Raw genomic sequence first — 14315 nt, 5'->3', positions numbered from 1 at the left:
GCCTAAACTTATCGCTGTTACATTGAACTGGGTGAATGGAATATGAGTGGCAGTCATCCAATATGCTGTAATAGAAATAAGGCCATGCTCATAATTTTTTTAATCGTTCTCATCTTAAACAGTAGCGTCCACCACTGGTCTTCAGAGATGTTTTATAACTTATCAGCATATAATTGTTGTCTGGGGATCAAAAATCAGTAGTAACAGTATGCAAATCAGGGAGCCATATAAACAACTTTTTCACTGATGGGATTCGGTACCCAACATTCACCAAAAATATGTTTAAACAGAGCCTTTAGTATGCGAACTGTGTAAAAAAGGCATTATCCCCCATCCACAGGTGCTCCAATCCCTGCAGTACGTGGACAGTAGTGGTGCGGTGCAGCTGAAGGGCAGGGTGGCCTGCCAGATCAGTAGCCATGAGCTGCTTCTCACAGAGCTACTGTTTGAGAACGCCCTGAGCCCCCTGGCCCCTGAGGAGAGCGCCGCCCTACTGTCCTGTCTGGTCTTTCAACAGAAGACCCAGGTGGAGCCTCACATCAGCAACACACTGAAGGAGGTATGGGGGACTGGGGGCAGGTGGGAGGGTTGGGGGAGAGGGGTGGGAGGATGAGAATGTGTGAGAATCTCAATTGCATTTCCTTGATTCTTTGGGTCCTCTCTTCTTGCCTCTTTCTCGAAACCCATTGGATGACAAGGTCAGAGGTCCCTCCCCTCTGACCTTGTCATCTAATGGGTTTTAAGAAGGAGGCGAGGAGAGAGGATGCAAGGAATCAGGGAAATGCAATTGTGATTCTCCCTGTGCGTGTGCTGCGGTGGTAGAATGTGCTTTGTTGATGTCTACTTGGGAAGAGTTGAGGTTACACTTTTTGTGTGTTTGTGTCTGTCCCCTATGTGTTATAGTTGTGAAGGTTGTGCAACAACCTCAACGGGTCATTACATATAGACAGGATACAGTACATACATATAGACAGGATACAGTACATACATATAGACAGGATACAGTACATGCATATAGACAGGATACAGTACATGCATATAGACAGGATACAGTACATACATATAGACAGGATACAGTACATGCATATAGACAGGATACAGTACATGCATATAGACAGGATACAGTACATACATATAGACAGGATACAGTACATACATATAGACAGGATACAGTACATACATATAGACAGGATACAGTACATACATATAGACAGGATACAGTACATGCATATAGACAGGATACAGTACATGCATATAGACAGGATACAGTACATACATATAGACAGGATACAGTACATACATATAGACAGGATACAGTACATACATATAGACAGGATACAGTACATACATATAGACAGGATACAGTACATGCATATAGACCGGATACAGTACATACATATAGACAGGATACAGTACATACATATAGACAGGATACAGTACATGCATATAGACAGGATACAGTACATGCATATAGACAGGATACAGTACATGCATATAGACAGGATACAGTACATGCATATAGACAGGATACAGTACATGCATATAGACAGGATACAGTACATACATATAGACAGGATACAGTACATGCATATAGACAGGATACAGTACATGCATATAGACAGGATACAGTACATGCATTTGTTCTTCTAACTATACATTTCAATGTGTCATCTTTAATGTACATGGATGGATATGTGGGCTGTAGTAGTACAAGCCTGGCCGCTCCACTGGTCAGACACACACACCACGCACGCACACACACGCACGCACATATAGACAGGATACAGTACATGCATATAGACCGGATACAGTACATACATATAGACAGGATACAGTACATACATATAGACAGGATACAGTACATACATATAGACAGGATACAGTACATGCATATAGACAGGATACAGTACATGCATATAGACAGGATACAGTACATGCATTTGTTCTTCTAACTATACATTTCAATGTGTCATCTTTAATGTACATGGATGGATATGTGGGCTGTAGTAGTACAAGCCTGGCCGCTCCACTGGTCAGACACACGCACGCGCACACACACACACACACACACACACACACACACACACACACACACACACACACACACACACACACACACACACACACACACACACACACACACACAGTGGCATGAGCTCAGGCTAGACTTCACGGCTGCCTTACCCCGCAGCAAGAGCACCACACCTGACACACACACTCCCGAACACGCACACACAGCCATGTCAGTGTGTGTTGTCAAGCAGCCCCGCTACATGGAAGTGCTCTAAAGAGGGCTGAATTAGTGATGACCAAGGCGAGAGCCTTGTCTGGAGTGGTTTATAGGGGTGCCATCCAGGGGCGAGCAGCACCGAACAGTGAACACTGACAGGGAACACATTCACCCAACACTGGTGACAGGGCTCCGAGTGGGGTTTCTGACGACCTGCAGCAATACACTCCGGAGCTTTGGCGACTACTAAGTTTTTATTAAACCTCCTGCTTTGAGCTGGATGTGTCAGTGTGTAGTTCATACATGCATAATCTATGTGTATAATTACTGTCTTACCTCAATTAGCAACGAAATTCCTAGATTTTCTGGAAACTGTGCTGCCCCAATTTCCCTGCATTTTCCCCCACGTGGGCCAGCCCCCAAGCAATTCGAGTCCAACCAATGAGCTTCAGCCCCTCACTATATGAGTGACAGCTAGCAAGATGGTCAAACAGCAGAGAGAGAAGAGAGCAATGACGTGCACTTATCTGCACATATGTGACAGTGCAATTTTCGGGGATCACTTTTGGCTCGTGAGCGCTACTTTACAAACTACTGGCTAAAAAGTATACAAAAGTACCGTAACATCCCTTTAACAGAGAGGAGGCTGAGGTTGGAGTGGGAAAAGTAGAAAGTGTTGTGCTTAAGTGCTCCCTGTATGACTAATCTGTGTGTCTGCATTTTGTGTCTGTCCCTGCTCTCTTTCTCCCTGCTCTCTTTCTCAATCTCAACTCTTCTCTTTCCTTGTATTACCCCACTTTCTACCATCACCCTTTCATTACTACCACTTCATCTCTCTCTCTCTCTCTCCCTCTCCTCCCCTCTCTCTCGCTTTCTCTTTGCCCTTCTCTTTACATTACCCCACTCTGTCTGTGTCCCCTGTCCATTACTTTCTTCTTTCGCCCCATCTCTCCCTCCCTCCCGCTCTCCTTCCCTCTCTCCCACAGGGTATTGAGAGAGTGCTGGCGGTGGCCCAGCGTATTGGGGAGCTGCAGAGGGACTGTGGGATAACCCAGACAGTGGAAGAATTTGTGAGCCAGTTCAAGTTTGGCCTGACCGAGGTGGTCTACTGCTGGGCCAGAGGCATGGTGAGTGGCGTACTCTATCTCTGAAATGCTGGACTTCTTGATTGACCTCGTTTCAGTCAAGACACTCGTGAACACTTTCCTCGCACACAGAATAAACAATTTTTTTTAATTTTCATGTTCAAGTGCTTTGTACTCCAGAACTAGGCTTAGTCTGGTTCGTGGAAACTGGCCCCTCAAAGTTATGAAAGCACTGTACTAAACTATACTGCAGCTTTACCCAAACTAGGGGTCGTGACCACGTGTGGGGTCGCGAGAGAGAACTCTGAAATAAAAAATTTTTTTAAAATGGCGCTTGGTTCATAGAACCCGGGATTATGTCAGTAACCTCCGGTAGCCACTAGACGAGGTTGTAATAAACGGAGCGGTTTCTGTTTTTTCTTCCTGCAAATGTGATTATCTTTTGAACGGTTTAAGCAACAAAATATCACGACACTATCACTGAAAGATAAGACTCTCAGAAATGTGTCTTCTGTTTACCTCTACTCTGCCCACTAGCTTTGTTAGAAGAGAGTGGACAAGACCAGGCACTAAATCAGACTGGGGGGAAAATAAGATAATCAATGCTTATGTTATTTTCTACCTAGAAGATCATGCAAAATTATTGCCTGATGACCTTCTGAACTTCCCAATACGTTTCTGATGCAATTCAGTCACTTCAAACCATACTTCCTTCAGATAGAAATACTGTCAAAGGTACTGTCAGACTGATTTGTAATAGGCTGTCATAGCCCCATTCAAAATAAGTTAACATTGGCTGTTGATTACATCACTTTTTTAACATGGTGGGGTCTGTTTAAAAAAAAAAAAAAAAAAAAATGTTTTAATTGGGTCACGGGACAAAAAGGTATGGGGGACACATGCTATACTGTATCTAAAGTTGAAACTAACTGATATCCCTACCTCCTGTCCTAGCCTGTACTTTATTTTATTTAACCTTTTATTTCATCAGGAAAGTCTCATTGAGACAGTCTCTTTTACATGGGAGATCAAGTAGGCAGCAGTCCTGTACTGAACTCACTCTGTCTATACAAACTGCTGTCCCTTCCTATTTCCTGTCCCAGCCGTTTGCAGAGATTGCCCAGTTAACAGACGTCCAGGAGGGTACGGTGGTGCGCTGCATCCAGAGACTAGACGAGGTGCTGAAGGAGGTGCGCCAGGCGGCCCGCATCGTGGGAGACTCGGTCCTGGGCAGCAAGATGGAGAAAGCCTCCCTGGTCATCCGCAGAGACATCGTGTTCACCGCCTCACTCTACACACACTGAGATAGGGAGCGGGGGGGAGAGGAAAAGGGAGAGAGAGGGTGTAGATAGTGTTTGTATAGTACTATAGGTGAAAGTGTGCCAATGGAGCGAGGGAAGAAAGGAGGGAGTGGAGAGTAAGAGAGGGAGAGTCAGTGTGTGTTACTGTATAGGTGAGAGAGTGGGGTGTCTATACTGTATAGGTGAGAGAGTGCCAAGGTGCCTTAGCCAAGTCCCAAGCTCAGTCAGTGTGTGTGTTTAGGGTGAAAGAGCGGGTGAGTGTGTGAGGAAGGGATCAGTCAGTGCACTTGTGATGAAAGCGAGGGTGTGTGTGTGTGAGGCAGTGAGTGAGTATGTATGGACATGCTATTGTTTACATGAGTCCTGATGAAATTCCTGGACATGGAAAGGGAACACGCTTAAACAAATCAGACCAAAGTAGTAATGATATGAATGAAATGGTTTGTAATGTATTGCACAGTAATAAAATCAACTGTAGACTGTACCAATTGACTTTTTTTTTTCATCTATTGTCCCCCAAGGTCTTGTGTGATGTCTAAGTGTCTGTATGCATGAGTCTACCATTGGTTTAAATGATGACACAGTGAACTACTGCTCTTGCTGTATACTGTAGGAACAGAAATCTGTGCATATCCTATTCTATAAAATACAGTAAAACATAATCATATCCATGTCATTTACAGTCATCTAACCCTGATCAAAGTTATCATCAGTTCTAGAGTCATGCCCATGTCCAGCAAAAGCGTTGCATGTCATGACAGCAAGATGATTCAAAATAGGTTTGTTTCGGGTTTTCCATCTCAGTGGCATATGTATTTCCCAGTCTCGACTGTCTCTTTAAGACAGCGATAGCTGTGTGTCTGATTAATTCAATGTAACTAGAGATGCATTGGAGAAACCCACTTTCCGCTATTACGGTGGATGTACCAGCTACAGAGAGAGAGTGAATAAACTGAACATTTCTTTCCCAATTGGTCATTATAATCGGATAATCCAATTGGCCGTTAACATATAATAAAGTTATCCAGTAATACCTTTATTATAGGCCACGGATGTGGAGATAAAAAATTATTAGCTGGAAATTGAAGTCTCAATCATTTCATATTTCCCTAAGAGGATTTACCAGAAGTCGTATTGCAGAAATAAGAATATTTACATTAAATTGTTTGGAGCGGAGTTTTATTCTGACTGCACGAAATGTCGGAAAAACACGGTAAGCTTTTATTCTCTGGTTCTGTTGCGTCTTTTATGTCACCACTGTAATTGATAATTGATCCAATTCTTTCACTCCTCCGCTGTCTATTCTCTCCGTTGCATTGTGATAAATGTGTATATTTCGGATAATTCTTTGGCTATAGGGTGTTTTGGTGATTTTGGAGGTGGATTACTGTAACAATTGGCAACATGGTGACGCACGATATCTCTGTTTCCATCTTCTACATTTTCAGCTCCCCATGTCAACATCTCCGACAAACTCATCCTACTTATCTGCATGCGCTGCATCTGTAGTACACTGTTTTTCCCCCCAATAGGCTGCTCTCTCTATTTCATCACCTATGCATGCACATGTATTTAAATGACTACAATGAAGTACGTTTTGCGCGCGTGCGTGCGTGCGTGTAGTTGTTTCCCTGCGTGCGGACAGATGTGCGTGTGTACAGTGTATCAGGGTGTGTGTGCGCGTGCGTGATGTTCACATAAAAAAAAAATGCACTACAATAATTTGCTTCATTTGTCCCTTTTAACTTCCCTGGATTCACTGTAACCTAGGAGGTTACCAAGGTAAGCGCCATGTCACTGAGTGAGATGCCTCCCTCTATAAAGAGGCCTACAGTGCATGTTCATGGCATTCTCACATCTCAATGAATGAAGTGCATAGGCTATATAGCCTCATCACGTGCTGGACACACAAACACACCTCTGAGGTTTTGTTTTATGTATCAGAATAGACGGAATAATGTCATCCAATACGGATGATAAAACATGCCAGATTCAAGGTATTTTTCACTGGAGATATGGCAACAGATATAGATAGGCCGATTCCCCTTCATTATTAACATACCCAAAGGAGACCTATCAGGATTTGCCTATAGATCTACGCTGAACAAAAATATAAATGCAACAGGCAACAATTTCAAAGATTTTTCTGAATTACAGTTCATATAAGGAAATCAGTCAATTAAAATAAATTCATCATGCTTATCTATGGATTTCACATGACTGGGAATACAGATGTGCATCTGTTGGTCACAGATAGCTTTTTTTTTTTAAGGTAGGGGCGTGGATCAGATAGTACCAGTTAGTATCTGTTGTGACCACCATTTGCCTCATACCTCATCTCCTTCACATAGAGTTGATCAGGCTGTTCATTGTGGCCTGTGGAATGTTGTCCCACTCCTCTTCAATGGCTCTGTGAAGTTGCTGGATATTGGTGGGAACTGGGACACGCTGTCGTACACGTCAATCCAGAACATCCCAAACATGCTCATGGCTGACATGCATGCAGGTCATGGAAGAACTGGGACATTTTCAGCTTCCAGGAATTATTTACAGATCCTTGCGACATGGGGTCGTGCATTATAACGCTGAAACATGAGGTGATGGCGGCGGATGAATGACAGGACAATGGGCCTCAGGATCTCGTCATGGTATCCCTGTGCATTCAAAATGCAATTGTGTTCGTTGTCTGTAGATTATGCCTGCCATATCGTAACCCCACCGCCACCAAGGGGCACTCTGTTCACAACATTGACATCAGCAGTCAGTTGAAACCGGGATTCATCCGTAAAGAGCACACTTCTCCAGCGGGCCAGTGGCCATCAAAGGTGAGTATTTGCCCATTGAAGTCGGTTACAATGCCAAACTGCAGTCAGGTCAAGACCCTGGTGTGGATGACGAGCACGCAAATGAGCTTCCCAGAGACGGTTTCTGACAGTTTGTGCAGAAATCCTTCGGTTGTACAAACCCACCGTTTTTGCAAACCCACGGTTTCATCAGCTGTCCGGGTGGCTGGTCTCAGATGATGCCGCAGGCGAATAAGCCGGATGTGGAGGTCCTGGGCTAACGACTTTGGAGGAGGCTTATGGTAGAGAAATTAACATTAAATTCTCTGGCAACAGCTCTGGTGGACATTCCTGTAGTCAGCATGCCAATTGCATGCTATCTCAAAACTTGTGACTGTGGGATTTTGTTGTGTGACAAAACTGCACATTGTAGAGTGGCCTTTTATTGAAGGTGCACCTGTGTAATGATCATGCTGTTTAATCAACTTTTTAAAATGCCACACCAGTCCGGTGGATTGATTATCTTGGCAAAGGAGACATTTGCACCTACAGAATTTGAGAGAAATATGCTTTTTGTGCATACGGAACATTTCTGGGATCTTTTATTTCAGCTCACTTTACATGTTGCATTTATATTTGTATTCAGTATACAACATAAGACATTTGGAATGATCAAACTATATATGTTATTTGGTTTTAGTTCACCATTAGACTGATGGGTTTCATGCAGGCCTATACTGTACTTGATGGTCTATTTGGTATACAGTATGACTTAGTTAGTACAGTATGACATTAGTGCTTATTATTAATTTGGATCTGATTGTGAACTGGCCATGTATCACATGTCCCCCATTCATCCACTGTTCCCCTTTTTTTCTTCACTGTTGTCCTTTATCTTTCACCCATTTGACTATGTCTCCCATCTCATCCTATTAATCAGATGTCTCTGTTTTGCATTCAGTCCCTGTTGAGTGCCATGTGCCCTTTAACAGGTGTCCCTCCTTCTGTGTCAGCATCCCATCCCTCTTCTTCTATGTCTGAGTGGTCTTACTCTCGCAGTGGTGACAGTGTTAGTGGGTTATGTAATGCCTGTGTGTATCCCCAAGCACAACTCATCTCTCATCACTCACTCACTCTCTCCCCACCTCTCTCTCTCTCTCTCTCTCCCCACCTCTCTCTCTCTCTCTCTCTCTCTCTCTCTGTCTGCCTCATCAACTGCTGAATAGGCTAGTCAGCATGCTGTGAATTCCTGTATTGTACAAAATGAACCTGGCTACTGTGTGAACGTGGGGATTTTTGTTTCTCTCTGCGTGAAATGTATCCAACATTTTCCCACGCTATACATGTCTTTGTGGTTTACATACCGGTAGGGAAAAAAACTATAGTGCTCGTTAGGGTTGCACATTTTGGGGAATATTCAGAGGTGGAAACTTTCCGTGGGAATTAACGGAAATATATGCAAATTAATATTAATACCATTTAAATGTAGATTTTTTTTGCATTGGATATATTTACCATATCATATAGAGACAGAAACATAAACCTTTTACCTTATCATAAGTAGACATAATTGCAAATGATTTAAATCCTTCCAATAGAAAGAAAAAAACTATTTAGTTACGAATTGAACTTTAATTAAATTAGTTGACTCTTCACATGGGATGATTTCACTGAACAACAAAATAAAGGCAATATTGAATGATCCCTAATGATCCATTGCATCTCCCAAAAACGTTTTTAACATACATCTGTAAAATGATAGTCTAGAAACTAAAGCTTTGGTTGTCTTCCTGTCAGGCTTCCTGTCAGTCTTGTCCCTGGACCTCCTCAATGTACATCTCTTGAACATCAGACTCTGAGGCCTCATCTTCACTGTCACTTTCCAACCTTGTTGAGGATGGCTCGTTGTCAAGCTCAAAAATCCTCAAATTTGCCCGGATGGCCACCAATTTTTCAACACTTGTATTGGTCAGCCTGATGCGTGCTTTGGTGTGTGTGTTCCCAAACAAGGACCAGTTGCTCTCTGAGGTGGCTGATGTTTGTGGGATTTGGAGGATGATGGAGACAACAGGGGAAAGAGCCTCAGATCCACCAGGTGGCTGATGAGATAAGTTGGCACGACTGCCATATTGCATCTCCATCCCAAAGCCCTTGCTTGGACGTGTACTTCGCCAGACTGCCAAGAACCTTGCCCTCATCCAGTCCAAGGTGGCGAGACACGGTAGTGATGACACCATAGGCCTTGTTGATCTATGTGCCAGACAGGATGCTCTTGCCAGCATACTTGGGGTACAACATGTATGCTGCGGCGTGTATGGGCTTCAGGCAGAAGTCTTCATGCTTTTTGATGTATTTCTTCTCTTACATCTGCAAGCAGAGTCTGAACATTAGACAGGATGGCATTGTCGTCCTCAATTCGTACAATGGCTGCTGCTATAGGTTTCAGGAGTTTCAGGCTACTTACCACTCTCTCCCAAAATACATCATACAGGAGGATCCTCTTGATGGGGCTGTCCATATCGGCAGACTGTGATATGGCCATTTCTTGGAGCGACTCCTTCCCCTCCAGGAGACAGTCAAACATGATGACAACACCCCAACGGGTGTTGCTGGGCAGCTTCAATGTGGTGCTCTTATTCTTTTCACTTTGCTTGGTGAGGTAGATTTCTGCTATAACTTGATGACCCTTCACATAACTAACCATTTCCTTGGCTCTCTTGTAGAGTGTTTCCATTGTTTTCAGAGCCATGGTGTCCTTGAGGAGCAGATTCAATGATTGAGCAGCACAGCCAATTGGTGTGATGTGAGGGTAGGACTCCTCCACTTTAGACCAAGCAGCCTTCATGTTTGCAGCATTGTCTATCACCAGTGCAAATACCTTCTGTGGTCCAAGGTCATTGATGACTGCCTTCAGCTCATCTGCAATGTAGATACTGGTGTGTCTGTTGTCCCTTGTGTCTCTTGTAGAATACTGATTGAGGGGTGGAGATGATGTAGTTAATTATTCCTTGCCCACGAACATTCAACCACCCATCAGAGATGATTGCAATAGAGTCTGCTTTCTCCATGATTTGCTTGACCTTCACTTGAACTCTGTTGAACTGCATCCAGCAAATGAGTAGATAAAGCATGTCTGGTTGGAGGGGTGTATGCTGGGCGAAGAACAGTCATAAATCTCTTCCAGTACACATTGCCTGTGAGCATCAGAGGTGAACTAGTTGCATACACAGCTCGAGCAAGACATTCATCAGCATTTCTCTGACTACGTTCCTCCATTGAGTCAAAAAAAACTTCTGATTCCAGGAGGACCATGAGCTGTTGCTATCGATAAGGTGTCTGATTCATCATTTTCACCTCGAATAGAAGTAGAGGGACTTTGTCAGAAATTGCTTGTTGTGAGTGCTTGGCCAGATGATTCTGCATATTTGTTGCATTCTTCACATATGATTTGGCACAGTATTTGCAAATGTACACAGCTTTTCCTTCTACATTAGCTGCAGTGAAATGTCTCCACACATCAGATAGTGCCCGTGGCATTTTCCTGTAAAGATTAGACATTTTTTTGTAAAAAAACAACAAATACAATTCCATGTACAGATAAGTAGTTAAGCAGTTAGATTAAACAACTCCTTTGTAAGATACATGTTTTAAATGTATGGAAACAGGTGAATTAACATTCCTCAGTTAGCAGGCTCAAGCAAGCTAAAACCCACATGGTAGCAAAAACTAACTAGCAGAAATTGTTAGCAAGTTAGAAATGATTTAAACACACTTTGCTGTAGGCTACTATTTACTAGTTAGCAAAAAATCATGTATGTCAAATAAAATATATTCACCCCACCCAGTATTATAATCAAAACTTACCAGAACACATGTAGTCCTTGGCTTAGACAGTGTAGTAGTGTGGGTTTAATAGCATCTCATTAGTGTGCAAGATCTTGAGAATCAGCTGTACATGTGATGGAAGAATGCACTGTGCATGCAGAGGGTTGCAATTCCATTTAATTGGGGACAGTTTAACCAAAATATGCCACAAGACCTAGAATTGCCTTATGTGTATCTCACAAATAAAGGTTCATTGTTATAAGCTAACTTTTTTGATGAATTTATGCCAAATTCCCCAAATTCCAGGGCTTAACTTCCCATGGAAAATTTCCGGAAAAATTCCGTAAATTTACCGGAAAGTTTACAACCCTTTGCACCCTAGTGCTCGTATAGATAACTTGCAAGTTAGATAACGTTTCTGCCTACTCTTCTCTCTCTCGCTCTCGCTCTCTCTCTCTCTCTCTCTCTCTCGCCCTCTCTCTCTCTCTCTCTCTCTCTCTCTCTCTCTCTCTCTCTCTCTCTTTCATTTTTTTCTTGTTAACTAATTTCTATCTCTTCCTCTCTCAGGTCTGGAGGACACCAATCGCCAGGCCATGTCTCAACCCATGCAGCAAATGCAGCCCCCTCCGTACCTCCCCTCCCAGGAACTTAACATGGGCCAACAACACTCCAACATGCAACACTCCAACATGCAACACTCCAACATGCAGCACCCCAGCATGGCCCCTCAGGCCGGCTGTGGCCCCCAGCCCAACTACCCCCCTCCACCCCCGCCCCCTGGCTCCGATGGCTACCAGGAGACCCAGTTCCACAATGGCTCCTACGGACACCCAGGGGTCCCACAGGGCTACACAGTCCAGACCCAGGGCCCAGGAGGGGGGGTTCCACATGCCCCCGTGGGGTACTTTCAACCAGGATACCCTCTCCAGTTGCAGCCCTGCACAGCCTACGTTCCTGTCTACCCCGTGGCGTCGGTGAGTCAATGACTTCAACTACAATAGCAGTCATCGTTCGAACTCAAGAAATGTAAATGTAAAGAAATGCAAAGGATTTTGTGTTTGTCGAAAAGACAACAAAGCGTACGAGGATGATATGCTCATCCAAATCTGTAGAAAACTGGTGCTGGGTGGGCAACAATATACAAGAACGGAAAGGCCCGCACAAGGTATAATATGGCTTCCCAGTCCTCTACTTCCTCACCATGATAGATTATGTAGTGCAGACATTTCCTTTCTTAATGGAATGGAGAATGAGTCACCCACATAGCCAATGTCCACTGGTTCTTAGATTAAGGCCGGGAGCCACTGTCATATGATACCTTTGTGTGTCCTCCCTCTCCCTCTCTCTCTCTTCCCCCCCTATCTCTTGCTCACTCTTGCCCCCCCCCCTTTCTTTCTCTCTCTCTCTCTCCCCCCCTTCTCTCCCTCTCTCTCCTCAGGGGCAGCCCTACCAGGGGATGCCCCAGGGCCAGATGGGCATGCAGATGCCCCATGGCATCGCCCTGATGGAGCCACGGCGCCCGCCTCACGACTACCTGCCAATCGCTGTGCTCACCACCGTTTGCTGCTTCTGGCCAACAGGAATCATAGCCATCATCAAGGCAGTACAGGTTGGTATTAGGCAAGCACATAATCATAGAGAACACTAGAATGGACATTGGCATCCCAGGAACGGGATAACAAGACGACCATCAGGGTCAGGGCAAACTTTCCTTCTAGAAACTGATCGAATATGGTCAAATGTTGTATGAAACTTGAACATTTGTAGATATGTCTACACAGTGTGTTTGTTAGCTAGCCAGTCAGTTTTAGTGGAATGATTTTTCAGAGTATTTTGATGTATCTCTATGTGTATTAAAGTATTATGTTCGTTGTTTATATGCTGGCTTTGATAGTTAGCCTGATCATTATGCGCAACACTCTACAACAGCCTATATTATGTAATTGCAGCATTGTTTACACAGGTTAAAATAGATTTTCACTTTGGGCTTGCTTCCGATGGGTTTTTTGTTGAGCTAAGCTGACAACAAGGCGTAGATAGGCCTGCAAGCTTAGAGGTTTAACCATTAGTATGTTTGATTAATTTAAGGCCTGATAAATTGTGTTTTGTGGCTTTTTGTGTGGGCATGTGCTGTTGTCAACACCTCTCTCTCTCTCTCTCTCTCTCTCTCTCTCATTCTCTCTCTCAACTAAATTCAGAAGTTGCTTTAATAGCATGAAATACATTCTATAAATATGGCCAAAGCATTCCAAAAACCATATTTGTGAGGGGGGGGAAAAACTCTCTCTCTCTCTCCCTCCCTCAGGTTCGTACGGCGGTGGCCAGGGGGGACATGGTGATGGCAGAGATAGCGTCCCGCGAGGCGCGTAACTTCTCCTTCATCAGCCTGGCGGTGGGCATTGCCTCCATCGTTCTGTGTACCATCCTCACCGTGGTAGTCATCATTGCCTCCCAACACCATGACGACGACTGGGAACCCTAATACATAACGCAGTGTGGCATCATGGGATATGTAGTTTTGGGTGGAGATAGAAGAATAAGGGCACTGAAATGCACACTCTGATACTGGTATGTTATATTGGAGGTATATATGTGTATATATGCACCCTGTGTACTGTATATACAGTTCTGACCTACTGACTACTAACAGGCTGAGAAACAATCACAGCTAATATTCAAATGTCAAAACAAATAGGTGCCCATTATGGGCCAGTATTACTTACCACTGTAACCATTTATATTCAGATAAAGTAGTACTCCATAGCCCTTATGGGGGAAAACAGAGTACATACACAGAGGAATTGAATGGCAATTCCACCACTTTTCAACCTAATTTTCATGATCTCCTGCACAATACTAGTGTCATATATGTGAAAACATCACCTGACGTCATCAAAAGTTAAAACCTCAGTGACGCGAGGAGTAACAAAATATTGTCCATCTGGCTAGAAACTCATTGCAGTTTACTTTTAATCCTAGCTTGTGATGTCACAGAAAAGCATTTTTTTAGGACTATTCTTCTTCTTTTTTTTTAACCACAGATCATGGAAACGCAGTATTTTCACGTATATAGACACTGGTATGATGCTGG

The 14315-nt window shown here is 43.7% G+C and overlaps 2 protein-coding genes across 2 annotated transcripts in view; both read left to right on the top strand.

Annotated features, from left to right (window-relative positions):
* LOC120027478 (helicase SKI2W-like) overlaps positions 1–5100 on the top strand; it is a 34029-nt gene extending 28929 nt beyond the window's left edge. Inside the window, exons 27-29 of the mRNA XM_038972424.1 lie at positions 341–559; positions 3217–3357; positions 4419–5100. Coding sequence (XP_038828352.1) covers positions 341–559; positions 3217–3357; positions 4419–4619 — 561 coding nt within the window. The 3' untranslated portion in view covers positions 4620–5100. The remainder of the gene's footprint in view (positions 1–340; positions 560–3216; positions 3358–4418) is intronic.
* A 713-nt stretch (positions 5101–5813) lies between these two features.
* On the top strand, positions 5814–14036 carry LOC120026761 (proline-rich transmembrane protein 1-like). Its single transcript, XM_038971480.1, has 4 exons — positions 5814–5829; positions 11792–12198; positions 12669–12833; positions 13530–14036. Exons 1-4 carry the CDS (start codon positions 5814–5816, stop codon positions 13704–13706), a joined length of 765 nt encoding a protein of 254 aa, XP_038827408.1. The 3' UTR covers positions 13707–14036.
* Positions 14037–14315: the final 279 nt, after the last annotated feature.

The sequence above is a fragment of the Salvelinus namaycush genome, chromosome 32, assembly GCF_016432855.1.
Source record: "Salvelinus namaycush isolate Seneca chromosome 32, SaNama_1.0, whole genome shotgun sequence".
Taxonomy (NCBI): domain Eukaryota; kingdom Metazoa; phylum Chordata; class Actinopteri; order Salmoniformes; family Salmonidae; genus Salvelinus; species Salvelinus namaycush.
The sequence above is the reverse complement of the archived record's forward strand: the minus strand, read 5'-3'. Positions and strand labels throughout refer to the sequence as shown.